The 16,536-nt window shown below is 37.7% G+C and overlaps 1 protein-coding gene across 5 annotated transcripts in view; it reads right to left on the minus strand.

The window, feature by feature from the left end:
- FBXW11 (F-box and WD repeat domain containing 11) overlaps positions 1–16,536 on the minus strand; it is a 136,026-nt gene that overhangs the window by 85,856 nt on the left and 33,634 nt on the right. The window contains exon 2 of one of the 5 annotated variants that reach the window (XM_007465533.1): positions 11,926–12,027. The exons of 3 other annotated variants lie outside the window; for them this stretch is intronic. In XM_007465533.1, coding sequence (XP_007465595.1) covers positions 11,926–12,027 — 102 coding nt within the window. Of the gene's footprint in view, positions 1–11,925; positions 12,028–16,536 lie in introns of those variants that run through there. One more of the 5 variants, XM_007465537.1, reaches the window with a different exon arrangement.

A 16,536-nucleotide genomic window follows, 5' to 3' on the forward strand; every position in this document is an offset into this window, starting at 1 on the left:
CTTATGGTTCTTCCACAAAATGAGTACTGTGTACTGAATGACTCTTTATGAAGAATCATTACTGAAGCATTTCATTATTTCAAGTAGATACATATTTTTATCTTCCCATACCATGGACTCCAAAGTCCAAATCACCTCTGACTAAATGGTTATTAGATATTGGTGATATAAATGATATTGGCTTGATAAGACTGGTATCATTTTTACTAATGTCACACTCACCTTTTTTCTTCATTTGGTCATGGACTACCTCTGTTCCCATTTGTATCCCTAACTCCAAACATTGGCCTCTTTTCAGTCACAGCTGTAATGGTTAATTTTATGTTTCAGCTTGGCCACAACAAACTTGGCCAGTTGTGTGGTCAAGCTTTAGTTTACATGTTGCTGTGAAGGTATTTTGTAGATGTGATTAACATTTATAATCAGTAGACTTTGAGTAAAGCAGATTACCCTCCAAAATGCAGGTGGGGCCTCATGTAGAAAGTTAAAGGCCATAAGAGCAAAGATGCTGCCTCAAGACTGTAAAAGATAAATCTTGCCTGCATTTCTGCTTCTCTGCCACACAAATTTCAAATTTGCCAGTCCCCACAATCATGTGAGCCAATTCTCTAAATTATCCATCTATCCATCTATCTATCTACTACTGGTTCTGTCTCTCTGGAGAACCCTAATACACTGGTCAACCTTAGAGTTGGTCCCCCTGCTTCCTCTCTTCATTCTATTATCTATACAGCAGCCACAGGTCCTATTAACACATTAGTCAGATAAATTACACCTTTCGTCAAAATTCTCTAATGACTTCCCATCTCATGCAGAATAAAAGCCCCAACCCCTGGGGTGCCCTACCCCCCGCCCCCACTTTCTCCATAGCACTTCTTACTACCTAAAATACCATGTGTTTTACTTATTTTCTTTCTTTTCCCACTAAAATTTAGGTTCTAACACAGTGGCTTTTTGTCTATTTTGTGCACTCTTGTATTCCCAGCCCCTACAATAATCCCTGGTACACAGTAGGAGCATCATAAATATGTGTTGCTTTCAGAATAATCAAATGAATAAACAAAGTGTGATTTTTTTAATGTATTCTTTGGGCTTTCCTATGTTTTCCAGTTTTCTACACTGGGCATTTATTTGTACTATCATATACTGAGATAGTATACTATCATATGCTCAGAATAATATAAATTAGAATAACCTCTTTGGTGCAGGATAGGTCAATGTTTTTTGGGGTTTTTTTTTAATTAATTATTTTAATTTTTATTTTTGGCTGCATTGGATCTTTGTTGCTGCGCACAGGCTTTCTCTGGTTGTGGCGAGGGGGCTACTCTTCGTTGCTGCACACGGGCTTCTCACTGCGGTGACTTCTCTTGTTGCAGAGCACGGGCTCTAGGTGCGCAGGCTTCAGTAGTTGTGGCACGCGGGCTCCATAGTTGTGGCACGCAAGCTCTAGAGCACAGGGTCAGTAGTTGTGGCACACAGGCTTAGTTGCTCCGCGGCATGTGGGGTCTTCCCGGGCCAGGGCTCAAACCCTTGTCCCCAGCATTGGCAGGCAGATTCTTAACCACTGTGCCACCAGGAAAGCCCTTGGTCAATGTTTAAAAGCCTTAAGAAAGTTCATATCCTTTGACTCAGAATTTCTCCAATGAATAATACAACCTAAGAAATAAGTATAGACTAAAATTTAATAACCTTAATGTCCATCAGTAGGAGAATGATTAAATTATTGTACATCCAGACAATTAAACTCCACATAGTTGTTTATTAAAAATGTAGACCTAAGTTTACTAATGTGAATCATATTGGTAAAAATGGGGTTATAATTCAGTATACATAGAGTATAAGCCTATTTATAAACTAAACAAAACATACACATATACACACATACATAAAAATAAAATGTCAAGAAGAAAAAACAATGAATGGGCACTAAAATGAAGTGAGATTATGGCTGAATGATTAATTTCTTCTTTATACTTCTCTAATGTCCAAAATTTTTGCAGGGAAAAAGTGTTACTTTCATAAACAGAACAATAAAAATAAATCAACAGAAATACATAAAACCAGAATTCTTACAAGCAATAAAATAAAAGTCTGTAGTATGAGGTATATTGTGTCATTTTTGTTGAAAAAGTAAAAAGGCATTTTTTAATGTGGTCTGAATCCAATTTACCCACCTCCCTATCCTCAAATTACATATGCTGTTAAACCTTACTCAACATGCACACTGCCTTATCCATCACGCACACTGTTTTGGAAACCATAAATTAAAAGTGTTAGTAAAACGAGGCGTAGTTTTCATTTTCCCATAACAGAGGCTCTCTTCCACGGAAAATATATGTGATTTCTTGAGTGCCTAAAAATATGTATATGATCAGTGAAATTAATAAAGTGCTATTTCTTCAGGGCTAGTACTATATGCCAGCCATTGTGCTATCATTAAAACTTTCTCCAAAATATGAATTTACTTGTTGCTTCAAATTCTGAGATCACCAAGTCACCCTACATTCAGAAAATATGACATGGAAATCACTAAAAAAAAAAAAAAAGTACCCAAGAATTTCAATTCACAGTAAAAACAGGAAACATCACTTCTTTAGAAAAATGCTAAAATGAATCTTTCTGTTTGGCACTTTGAACTTTTGAACTTTCAAAGCTTATCATCATTAACAGGACACTCTGAAACCAGCATTATATGTATGAAAGACAGCATGATACACCGTGGACCATGACAAGCCTAAAGAGGTTAATAACTGATGATGATACTAAAGAAGTAAAGAAGAACAAAAGCTTGAAAGAGATTTCTGTGAGTGAGCATTATCAGATACAAGGAAATGAAACATGAGCATATGATCTCAAACCAATGGGGAAAAAGCTAGATCAGTAAATAGTATGCAGAAAACAGTGTGGCCATTTAGAAAGAATGTGGATCCCTGATTCACAGCATATACCAAAATAAATTACAGAGAAACGGAAAGATTTAAATATAAAACATAAAGCCATAAACCACTAGAAGAATGGTAAAGGAAAAGAATGACTACAGATGGCCAACAGGCACATGAAAAGATGCTCAACAATGCTAATTATTAGAGAAATGCAAATCAAAACTACAATGAGGTACCACCTCACATCAGTCAGAATGGCCATCATTAAAAAGTCTACAGATAACAAATGCTGGAGAGGGTGTGGAGAAAAGGGAACCCTCCTACACTGCTGGTGGGAATGTAAGTTGGTGCAGTCACTGTGGAAAACAGTATGGGAGGTTCCTCAGAAAACTAAAAATAGAGTTACCATATGATCCAACAATCCCACTCCTGGGCATATACCTGGACAAAACTATAATTCAAACAGATACATGCGTCCCTATGTTCATAGCAGCACTGTTCACAATAGCCAAGACATGGAAACAACCTAAATGTCCATCGACAGATGAATGGATAAAGAAGATACGGTAATATATACAATGGAATACTACTCAGCCATAAAGAAGAACGAAATAATGCCATTAGCAGCAACATGGATGGACATAGAGATGATCATACTAAGTGAAGTCAGAAAGAGAAAGACAAATACCATATGATATCACTTACATGTGGAATCTAAAATATGGCACAAATGAATCTATCTATGAAACAGTAACAGACTCACAGACATAGAGAACAGACTTGTGGTTACCAAGGGGGAGGGGGTTGGGGGAGGGATGGACTGAGAGTTTGGGATTAGTAGATGCAAACTATTACAAACAGAATGGATAAACAACAAGGTCCTACTGTATAGCACAGGGAACTATGTTCAATATCTTGGGATAAACCATAATGTAAAAGAATATAAAAAAGAAGGTATAAATGTGTATAACTGAGTCACTCTGCTGTACAGCAGAAATTAACACATTATAAATCAAGTGTATTTCAATAAAAAATACATTAAAAAAGAAAAAAGAATAAGTATGCTTATATAAAAAGTAAAAATTTCTTTCAAAATCTTCTTCAAAGCACAGAGCATTATAAACAAAACTGAAAGGCAAATGTCAAACTAGGGAAAACACTTGCAATAAATGACAGAGTTACTTTATTTAATATATAAAGAATTCCTACAACTAAGATTTTTTTTAAAAAAGTCATTTTAGAAAAATGGAGAAAAGGTATGAAGAGGTAACTCATAAAACAAGAAGTAGAAATGGCCAATAAAGAAATATGTATTTTAACATTTTCATTTATCAGAATGGCAAAAAAATACAAAATTAAATTATCCAATGCCAGCTAAGGCATATAAAAAGGGAATCTCTCATCCGCTGCTTTTAGGAGTATAATCTGAGCCAGCCTGTCAAAAGTACAATTTAGCAACCTAAAGTGTTTTAATGTGCACATTCTTTCACCTACAGAAATAATCACAGAAGTATACAAACACTTAGCTACAATGATGTTCTACTCAACATGGATGTCTCAAAAATTGGAAGCAGTCTTGACAAGGAAGGGAGGGTTTCTTAAAATCAGTAATATATATATTAAATGGAATATTATGCAATGATTTTTAAATGATGGTAGAAAGTCTTAATTCATCATGTTACTATTTGTCACTTTTTATTATTAGTTTAAATTGGAACAAGTATAGGTTATTTTTAATAATATTTTTAAAGTAAACCTTAAACATTTTTTTTTAATTTTTAATTTTTAATTTTTTTTGCGGTACGCAGGCCTCTCACTGCTGTGGCCTCTCCCGTTGCGGAGCACAGGCTCCGGACGCGCAGGCTCAGCGGCCATGGCTCACGGGCCCAGCCGCTCCGCGGCATGTGGGATCTTCCCGGACCGGGGCACGAACCCGTGTCCCCTGCATTGGCAGGCAGACTCCCAACCACTGCACCACCAGGGAAGCCCTTAAACATTTTTAAATGATATCCAGAGCTTACAGAAATAAACTAGATTATAAACTGGTCCACCTTCCATGAAAACGATTTAGCCTCACCTATCAAAATAAATCACTGCCCATTTTGTGACAAATCACTGAGCTATATAGTTATTTCTGTACTTTCTACACATATATTATAATTCAAAGAAGAAAAAAAAAATGTACTCCTCGCCCTCACTGCCCCCAAATCTATGGATGATAAAAGTCGGTGAAATTTCCACTGGTGAAAGAGATTTTACAAAACCTGGGGACACGTCTGCAATATGACTGTAAGTAAATAAAGAGGGAAAATCCCTGTAATTGTTGGGTTACATATCATCCTATGAACAAAAAACCAAAACATGCAATGGTAGACAACATTAACTGTTAACATTTGTTGCGGGGGGGATGGAGAGATTATTACTTTTCTGTATACAGACAATTTAATAATAAAACACTGATACTCCTTGACCAAGCAACTGTACTTCTAGGAATTTATTCTACAGACATAATCATGCAAGCCTAAAGGTATATGTTCACTGAAATTAGCAAAGTGCCGTAACAGAAAAAAAAACTGAAGCCAAAAGTTCCATTAATAGGGAACGGGATATATATATATTTTTAAATGATAAAGCCAATATGATGAAATATTATTGCATCCATAAAAAAGAACAGTTTATATGATTTTATATGCTGATATGGAAAGATAAGCAATGTATCTTACTAACTGAAAAAGTTATTAATTGAAAAATAATATGTATAATATTGTTCTATTTCTATTTTTTTAAGTTTCTGTCTAAAGGATAATGCGAAACTCGGAAGTGATACTTTGGGAAGTGAGAACTGGGTTCAAAGGAAACTTTACATGTCTTTTATAACCTTTGGTACCAGTTGTACTATTTTTTTATTCTTTGAAACTTTTTTATATATATTTTTTTGCTGACATAAAACAGTGATTTGTCAAACTCTTTTTTTTAAAAAGCTATCTTAGATTTGTTTTAAAATGCCCCAGGAAAAAACAAAGTTCAAGAAAGAGAAAGATGGACTAAGAATAGCATAATTTTGAAAACTGTTCAAGGCTGAGTTGAATGGATCGCTTTACTCTTTTGTGTGTTTAGAAATTTCCATAGAATTTTTCACATAAAATCTTACTAAAAGCTTTGCTATATAATACAGATAAATCCAGAGCTATTCCAGGTGAGTGAGGCATTATCCTTCTAGTGACTCCAAAGTCACACTCTGGGGTTCCATGGGACCTTAAAACACTATTCTTATAATCATTTTCATCACCACAATAACAAAGAGAACCTGCACAATTTGATGAATTCCTCCCTGCCCAACAGGAAGGAGGAAGACAGACCTTAAAACAGCAACAAATGTTCTCTCTGGGTGGTGAGGTTACCAATGGATTTTTTTTTTTTCTTAAGAAACTATATTTGTAAATTTTCTTATACAGGGAAAAAAATGTGTTTTTTAATGTTCATAAAATACTACACTCTACCACTGAAAGGTTACTCCACGACTTCACATTATTGGCCCTAGAGTGCAACAGAATAATGAACAAGAAATAATAAATCCCCAACGCTCATTAAAAAAAAGACAGAGACAATGAGTTGGAACAGCCATGTGTGACCTTAGGAGACAGCCCTGAACAAAACAAGAACACCTGACAGTAGGATCCATATCATATCATATGCCCAGTCTTTTATCTTATTCTTATCTTACCCTGGACTCTAAGACTGGAGTTCCCTCTTCTTGAATAGGGAACCAGGGGCAAGCAATGAAAGAAATGGATTTTCGTTCCTCAACAGCAAGCAATTGGTAAGGTGTAGCTGTTATCTCCCCTCTACCTCAGACAGACAGATATAACTATCTCCATGTAAAGGTTGAGGAAACCGTGGGTCAGGAAAATTAAGTAACTTGCCTAGCGTCACATAGCTATTAAGCATCAGGCAGAAGACTAGAATTGAGGTTTGTCTGCTCCAGAATAAGGATTCTTTCTACCAAGCTATCTCCCTTCTCTAAAAAATATTCTCTTACGTTGGTAGCTGTTAAGTTCAAACTGTAGTGTTCTCAAACCAGTGTGGCTCACTATATATACTGAAAAGAAAAGAAACAAGAAAGGCAGATGTCAAGAAGTTCTATTAATAACTGCCCAGCACTATCCACAATGGAGCTGGGTGAGAGGCACTAAAACTTGATTCACATGACCCCTGCTGTCATTTCAAGCAATCAGTCCAACTATTTAAAAAAGCTTATCACTAACAATCTCCCCAACTGAGAGCTTGCAAATGTCATTCCCAAGAAAACTTGTCAGATCACTACATTGAACCTCTACATTCCAGGTGCATTAGCTTTCAACTTTTTAATGTTAAAAATAAAGAGGAGGAACTTCTCTGGTGGCGCAGTGGTTAAGAATCCGCCTGCCAATGCAGGGGACACAGCTTCGAGCCCTGGTCCGGGAAGATCCCACATGCCGCGGAGCAACTAAGCTCGTGTGCCACAACTACTGGGCCTGTGCTCTAGAACCTGTGAGCCACAACTACTGAGCCTGTGTGCCACAACTACTGAAGCCCACGTACTCTAGGGCCCATGCTCCACAACAAGAGAAGCCACCGCAATGAGAAGCCCGCGCACCACAATGAAGAGTAGCTCCCGTTCGTCCCAACTAGAGAAAGCCCGCACGCAGCAACGAAGACCCAACGCAGCCATAGATAGATAGACAGACAGATAGACAGATAGATAGATAAATGTATTTTAAAAGTAAATAAATAAATAAAGGGTAATTGTTTCTACCCAAAAATGGCAGTTGCCAAGTTAAGGTCACTACAGCATGGTGACCAGAACACTGGCTTTGCAGTTACCCAGACCTAGGTTCATAACCTAGTTCTGCCACTTAAATAAATGTGTAACCTTAGGCAAGTCAATTCAATTCCATAACTTCATATACAAAAAAGCCAAGATAGATAACTTCTCCATAAAGGATTAAATGAGATAACCTAGTACCTAGGGCCCAACACTTAAATAAAGAAGGTGGAAGGGCTTCCCTGGTGGCGCAGTGGTTGAGAGTCTGCCTGCCGATGCAGGGGACACGGGTTCGTGCCCTGGTCTGGGAAGATCCCACATGCCGCGGAGCGGCTGGGCCCGTGAGCCATGGCCGCTGGGCCTGCACGTCCGGAGCCTGTGCTCCAAAACGGGAGAGGCCACAACAGTGAGAGGCCTGCGTACCGCAAAAAAAAAAAAAGAAGGTGGAAAATTAATGATACACATATATAAATAAATACATATATAGTCATATATATATGATACCTATATGATAATTATATTATCATATAAATGATACATATATACATGGTCTGAACTCTTGATTATGTGATGTAACAATCAACTGGTTGAATCTGATTATCTAAACCAACTAAAATATTGATTCAGTTCAGCTTAGTTCAGAGACAACAAGATATTCTAGTTCAACTGTTCTAAAAAAATGTTGAGGGTTAGTCCTAGTTCAAAGTGTTTCACTTTTTTTTTTTTTTTTTTTGGCTGCATTGGGTCTTCATTGCTGTACACGGGTTTTCTCTACTTGTGGCAAGCGGGGGCTACTCTTCATTGCGATGGCTTCTCTTGTTGCAGAGCAGGGGCTCTAGGTGCGCAGGCTTTGGTAGTTGTGGCTCACGAGCTCCAGAGTGCAGGCTCAGCAGTTGTGGTGCACGGGCTTAGTTGCTCCGTGGCTTGTGGGATCTTCCCGGACTAGGGCTCAAACCCATGTCCCCTACATTGGTAGGCGTATTCTTAACCACTGCGCCACCAGGGAAACCCAAAGTGTTTCACATTTTTTAAAAGTATGTATGTATGTGTGTGTATATTTACATATGTGTGTGTGTGTGTGTGTGTGTGTGTATTTGGCTAACTTCAGAATTTCATCTCACACATACAGGGACTTCATTTGTGGTTCAGTCTATAGATTTTTGTTCACAGGTCTGCTTACTACAATGGGTTCCTTGAGAGCAGGGAACAAGTCTGTATTGCTCATCTTTTTATATACCCAGCACCAGTACAGGCCCTGGCACATACCAATTGTTCAGTAAATATTCATGGAATTGAATTTTCAGAAAAGCCACTCAAGAAACTCGCTAGCTTTAGGATTCAGGAGGGCTCAGCTTGGCAAAGGGAATGCAATTTCCCCCGCTATAGATATTTGGCAGGTTTTCTTTTTTTATTTTCAGATAATGACTAAACAAGCCACACACTGGATATCGCAATAGTAAAGTTTTCACAAACAAAACTAAAATGGAAAACTCTAGAAATAGTAGCATTCTAGTGTAGAGGAAAGAAAACCAATTTTGGAATCATGCAAATCTTGGGTTCAAATGCTAGCTCCACCACTTCACAGATATGTAAAGATTAACTTGGGTCCAATCACACATATCACCTCTGAGACCCAGTTTCTAGGTCTGAAAAAATGGGAATAATAATACCTATCTCATAGGGTTGTCACAAAGCTAATATATGTGAAGCCCCAAGTACAATTGGTGGTGATTTTTTTTAACAGTTTTATTGAGATGAATGAGTGATTTTTATTTTTTAAGTCTTTACTATTCCTTTTCCCCTCTCACAGGTGGCAGAAACTATGCCTAAAGGGAACTACAGTACTATCTTTACTCCTGCTTTTCAGAAGGTACACTAATTCAGCCATGTATCAATAGATAGGCTAACTGGCTAAAAATGCAACTGTTCATGGGTCCAATGCGGTAATTTTAAGGGAGGCCCTTTTATGCAACTCCAGAGCCCCAGCAAGTCAACCAGGCTTTTTGGGCAGCCTGTTCCTTCTCTTCTTAATATGGGCTTGCTGAGAGGCATGCAATGTGAAGCAAAAGTCATCTTTGTGATAAACCTAAGATGTAGCATATAAACAACAGGCATTCTTTGAAAAAGCCCATACCCAAATTAAATTTTAATCACTAAGTTTTAGCACTTGTTTGAATACTGGAGGTAGAGAGGAGAAACACTAGTGTTAAAATAATATGTAAAACCAAGGGGTAGAGAGAAAGGAAGTCTTCTGGGTTCACATACATGTTTACTTTCCATTCACAAATGGAACAAAATAGAGTAATGATTTGGTAATTCCAATCAGCTGAGTACATATTTCACTTTACTGTGCTGCATACTCTATCATAAACTAAAGAAAATGAAAACCTAAGTAAATGAAACTCCCAAATACACCTCTGAAGACAATATCTGTTCCATTCACATTTCAGTGAATATCATTCAATATTTCATCTTATTTCAAGGTCCAATCAAGGCAAAGTTTACATTTTTTCTCTTAAATGATTTTCACTTGGAGAGATGAGTCAAAGAAGAACTTTTAACACATTTGGGTTTCCATTTTCAACAAGGTAGGAACCCATATTTCCTTCCACTCACCCCACCTCCAGAGAATTCACAATACTGTTACTAAAATATACTGAATAATGCCTTCCATCAGTCAATTGCTTTTAACCGAATGCAATAAAAATAATCTGCTCGTCCAGACCTCATTAACAACTACAATTCTTCGCCTGCTTAAATTTCTGGAAAAAAAAAACTGGATCAGTCCACTAAAAAGCAAACTGTAACATTCAAGTAAGCATCTTCAGAGAAATAGAGACAAAGATGTACACTATTACTATAATGCAAATATCCATTATTTAGCACCAAGGAGAACACATGCAATAATGTCTGCTATTGCAAGAACATTTTTGTTAAAGATACATCACATGCAGGGAAGCCGCTTTTCCAAGGATAAACATACATTACCCTGCAGCATCTCTGAAACACCCAATCCCTGGACCCTAAGTGTTGTAACCCAAATTTTTATACTGACCCTAAGACAGCTGGATCTTACATTAAATTCACTCTCTAGTTAACTGTATTAGTGAGGTTCCAGCACAGTTTTCTAAAGAAAGCAATCTGAATCAATAACCACACCAATGCTGCTCAGAATGTTTGCTCATAAGTAAATAAAAAGCATGATCCCAATATGAAGGAAATTTTTCTCCTTCCTGGCCCCCCCAGCTCCATTTAAAGACTGTAAACATGAATAGAAAGATAACCTTGAGAACAGTAAAGTCACCCATACCATCAATAATATCCTTCTAATTCACTTCCTGATTCTACAGTGTTTTCCTAAAACAGGGCAGTCTCAACAGGATGCCAGGAATTCAATATTGCTTTTTAAAGATACATCAAACTGTCTGGAATATACAGTGATGAAAACTGAATACTGCTACTGAAACCATACTAAATTAAATTCATGCTTTCTCTAAACAGAGCTTCCCCAATAAAGTCACAATGTTTTCTGCCTTGGCTCTCTTACAATCCATCCCAACAAGTGAGGTCAGTCCAGCTGCACTCCTGCTAATAGCTTTTTTCTGGAGCAACCCCTCCCACACCCCAAAAGAGTTTTACTTTTATCTGTGGAATTCTCTGCCAGCCTCGGCCTGGAAAACTGGGTGGACCCTAAGGACAGGTGTGGGGAGGTGGCCCAAACTGATAGTTATGTGCCAGCATAAAGCTGTGATCTTTATAAGCTTCAATTTGAGGCTTTGTACCATTAGTGATTCTTTCTCCACTCCTTTATGGAAGGAGGGAGAGAAAGCAAGCCAAAAAGATGAGCTTCAAAATAGAAAAATCACCACTTGAATTATGAAATCCTCCCAACTCAACAAAGAACTGTTGAAAGTAGCCAAATGGAAAATGTCAAGGTTGTTTGGGCACATGCACAGCTATTAAACATGAGAATCACAGCTTCAAGGTGGGGGTTGGGGGGATAAAAAGCAGGAGCAGAAAAAGAGGAGCAGAACAGGGCCCATCCAAAGACCCATTTGCTCAGAAGGGCCCCTCCTGGCATGAACTCCTCCATGTGGGGCACCCAGGCTGGAGGAAAGCAGAGGGTTACACAGAACATTTAGCAGACTTAACATTGGATTAAACACACTACTGCAAGTTTCAACAAATGTTCATGGTATACGTAAAAAACACATTTACAACAAGAAAGAAGAGAGGCACCTGGAGACATCTGACACTGGGCATGCTCTGCAGGCAACTCAGTGCGCACATGCTCTCTACCAGGTTGGCGCAGCCTAGCCACAAAGACCTTGGCACAGAACACTGCAGGATGACAAAAAGGAAGGAAGAGAAGAAGAAGCAGTTAGAGGCCGCAACAAATCACTCCTTCACACAGGCAACTTGAATGTTAGTTGGGCGGGGGGTGCACCCTTGGCAGCTTGGAGGTAGGGGTGGTAGTCCAACAAAACTTACTGAAACCTTGGGAGAGGGCCCACTTTCTGTCCTACAGAAAGGAGGTTTCTGCTGCCAACCACTAACTCCTCAGGATACAGTGAACAGAATCAAGAGGGAGAGAAAGAATGTTTAAATGAAAACCACTAAAGGGAACTGTAAAGTTTGAGTGCAAAACAAGATTATGGTGAGACTGTCACTCTAACTTCGTAAAAGCAATGGTTTTTGGTCTATGTCATGTAATTATAATTGCTATCATTACATCACCTACCATGTGCCAGGCACTTTAAATGTGTTCTCTAATTCCCACACCACAGCATCAGGAAACTGAGGCTCAGAGGTAAGTCATTTGCACAAGGACAAACAGCAAAGGAGGGGAGAGTCAGAATTTCAAACCTTGATGGCTGCTATTAAAACCCACATTCATTCCACAAGACTATGATGCCTCTATTATCACTGATCACCTGAAATTTTATCATCTGGGTACACTTTTGCACATCCCTAAATAAAATTACAGGAGACCTAGAGACATAAGGCAAAAAGAACAAGAAAGATAAGCGACAGACTAATTGATAGATACAGGAAATAAAAGAGCTGATAAACACGCATCTGATTTTGAGTGTCATCCATATCTCTGCCTTCCCAAAGGAAAAAACTTTAGAATAATCATGATTTTCATTTTGGACTTTGCTTACAAAGTTCATTTGACACAAGTAAGAATTAAAAGCTTCTTTCATTTACCCATTCCCATTCCTCTTTCAAGAGCTTGCTGGTTTTAAGGGAATTAAGAAAAAAAAGTAAAATATAAACATATGCATTATGGCTAGTATTTTTTAAATCATTAGATTATTTATGGTATTCAGTAAGTACTTTTTCAGACCTAAGGTCAATTAATTTACTCTGGCAAAATCAATAATCATGCCAAAAAAAAACCACACCACAAAAAACAAACCTGAAGGTGGGTGTTTGGGTTCAACCAAAATACTGCAGAAGCCTCAGGCCCAACCTCATAAACTTGTTTATTCTAGCTATAATTAGGATGGTTAAATATACTCACTTTCCTGGGACAGTCCAGGTTTATACTGGTCCCAGCATAACTTTCACTCTCAAAGTGTTCTGGTTTGGTAGATAAATTCTATGGTTACCCCAACTATAATATAAACAAAGTCCACTACGCTTGAAATCAGACCCGATTCCTTCCTATCCAGCATCTGTACTTTCTAGTTATATCTCACCTATAATGTAACTAGAGTATTGAGATTATTTAGAAAAGGTATTTAAAGAATACAAAACCAGGGCTTCCCTGGTGGCGCAGTGGTTGAGAGTCCTCCTGCCGATGCAGGGGACACGGGTTCGTGCCCTGGTCCGGGAAGATCCCACATGTCACAGAGCGGCTAGGCCCGTGAGCCACGGCTGCTGAGCCTGCGCGTCCGGAGCCTGTGCTCTGCAACGGGAGAGGCCACAACAGTGAGAGGCCCGCGTACCACAGACACAAAAAAATAATACAAAACCAGAGGACTCAAATGGAATAAAAAAACGGAGCAGGTTTTCGGTAACGATAACATGCCACACATTTCCAATAGTGTGCTTTCATTTCAAAGCTTCCCATAGCCAATACAGTAAAGTATATCACTGATACTCCAGTCACACATATTTTGCCACTCCAACACTTTTCACAGAGTGCCATAAAAGATGCTGAATAAATGTTTGTATAATATAATAAAAATAGCTGCCATTTATCAAGCTCTTGTTATATGCTAGACAGCTGACATAGTAAACCCTCACAAAAACCCTTGTAAGACAAATATTATTCCATTTTACAGATGAGGAAACCAAAGATCAGGAAAGGAGAGCTTGATTTGTTGAAACAGCAACTTGTCCAAGGTACAAGAAAAAAAGGGCTAATTGATGGCAGAATTAGGACTACAAGTTAATCCTGTCTGACTCTAAGCAAACATGTTTTCTTTTTACTACAACAAACTCTCTCTATCCAGAGATACCTAGCAAAATGTTTAGGGCAGAGAAAAGGCCCAAACACATTACGTATGTATACACAGATTACGCACATTATTTAATTTAAATAAACTTCCAACATCCTCATAGCTCAAGTTAGGTTTCTTTTTTGGAATCTTTGTAGTTATCCAAATCACAGAATCACTCAGATCTGAGAATAGAGTTTAAGGATTATACTTGTATTCAGCAACTAATACCAAATTAACGCCAAAGCTCATCTGCAAATCAATTTTCATTTATTCACTAAAAACAGATTCCCTCTGCAAGGTTTAATATGGATTTGCCTCAAAGGGTAAAAACCATGAAGGCATAACATACTGTACCCTGATTAGATTCTGCTAATAACTTGAGATCCAGAACTTTAAAAAAAAAAAAAGGACCAATTTTCACATTCAGTAAATCAAAGAATCATAGACTGTGAAAACTGGAAGACCAATTAGTTCAAACTTCCACCCCTGATTTCAGAAGTGAAGAAACTAAAGCCCAAAGAAGAAAAGTAATGATCTTCCCAAGGTTTCCTAATCAGCTAATGATCGAATTAATACTTACAAGAATATGGAAAACAACATAAAGAAAAACTTCTGAGAACTTAATTTCAAAATATTAAACATTTATTACAAGTATTTTTTAAAACTTGATATTGAACGTGTATATCCAGAAAAAGATTTTTAAAGGACCCTCTGAGGGTCCAGTTTCCAAGAACTTATCTTTATAACATCCATGGAAGATACTCTGGGGTAAAGAGAGTGATGCCAGTGTTCATAACAAGTATTAGAACTGCCCTACTTTCACACTCAATTACCCTGAAGCTAAACAACCAACCACAGTGCTGAAAAATAGTCTTTACTCAACAGAAAATGCCACTCTAGGAAATACATCCATCTTTTAATAAAGTCTATACCTGCTCATCTAAATAAGGCTCCTCTTAGGTCTAATGGTCCAAGAGGACATTGATCTAATTTGAAAATAATGGCTAAACATAAAAGTTCCATATTTATCAACCTAAGAGCATTAAAATACAGCTCTGACCACAAGCAGTAATTGATTCTTAAAGCTGCTAATTTTAAACTTAGGGACCCGGTTGAAAATCCATGTTGATTATTGTGGAATAACTATTATCCATCACTCTTTAACTGAATAATGTAAAGATGTCTTCATATAAGCTATAATCACAGTGCAGACTATTATCTCTCTTTTTCTTTTTTTCTTTTTTTTTTAAAGCTAACAGTGGTCTATCTTTAAACTTCTGGAACACTATCTCATTGTTAAAATATGTCTGAAGAACTTACCCTGATACCGTGGGTATTTACCAATTTTAACAAACACTTATTGACCTACGTATTAAGCTAACAACAATACAAACTAAGCCTCTTTCCTCTTGAGACTTCAGCCTGGAGCTCAAGAGAAACCCAGAGGGATCACAATGGAGGTGCTTAAGAGAGGCCTTTGAGGGGCAGAAAACCCCTAAGAAATGTTTGTTTTAATTTCACATTTAGCTACTTGTAATGACCAATATTCTAATTTAGGGTTGTTCACAGAGAACAGGAAATGATTCACATGGGATTCTAACATTAACAGCAAATACCCAATTAGACTGATTATATCTGTATGTTCTATAGCCAAAGAAAATAACATTAATCAAGGAAACTGATAGTGTTTATTAATTTTGTCATACCCACTGTATAATCAAAAACCAAAATCAGGGCCACCATGCTGAGAAACACTATAAGACAAAAAGAATAATAGCTTTTGGCATTTTTCAAAAGCAAAAAGTTATTAAAAGAGGTAGGAGGGAAATGTCCTAGGCTCTCTTCCTATTGCCATAGGAACCACAAATCAAAAGGGAAAAGTGGCTGCAGGCACCTTGCCTCTGATTGGCTAGCTTTAAGAAGAACTCACAAAAGCTAACTTTGGTCTGTGTCTAGATGGAATTGTTTTGAATATCTTGCCCTGATTCCTTCTCAAAGAGGCAATTCTTTTAAAAGCTACTCAAAGAGGTATTTTATGTTAATCGTCTCTCTAATGTCACTCTGATTTAGAAATAATGCCCTATAAATCCCAATTTGTTTCTTTCTACAGAACCATTACCAGCTTCTTCTATCATCACGATTGAGATAACCAAGTTGAGGGGCTTAAATACTATTCCATTCAACAAAAAACTTACCTGACCTTATATCTGCAGAAAGAAACGCAATGAAGACATTCTCTCTCTCCTCCAGCAGCTTACAGGAGGGAATTTTGAGAATGTGCCATGTAAATACACACACACACACACACACACACACACACACAGAATCTCTTAACACACCCAAAGGAGGAAAATGCTTAAACTAAGCCATAAAGGATGAGTAGGAGGCAGCCAAGGGA

The sequence above is a fragment of the Lipotes vexillifer genome, unplaced genomic scaffold (assembly GCF_000442215.2).
Source record: "Lipotes vexillifer unplaced genomic scaffold, Lipotes_vexillifer_v1.1 scaffold621, whole genome shotgun sequence".
NCBI lineage: Eukaryota > Metazoa > Chordata > Mammalia > Artiodactyla > Lipotidae > Lipotes > Lipotes vexillifer.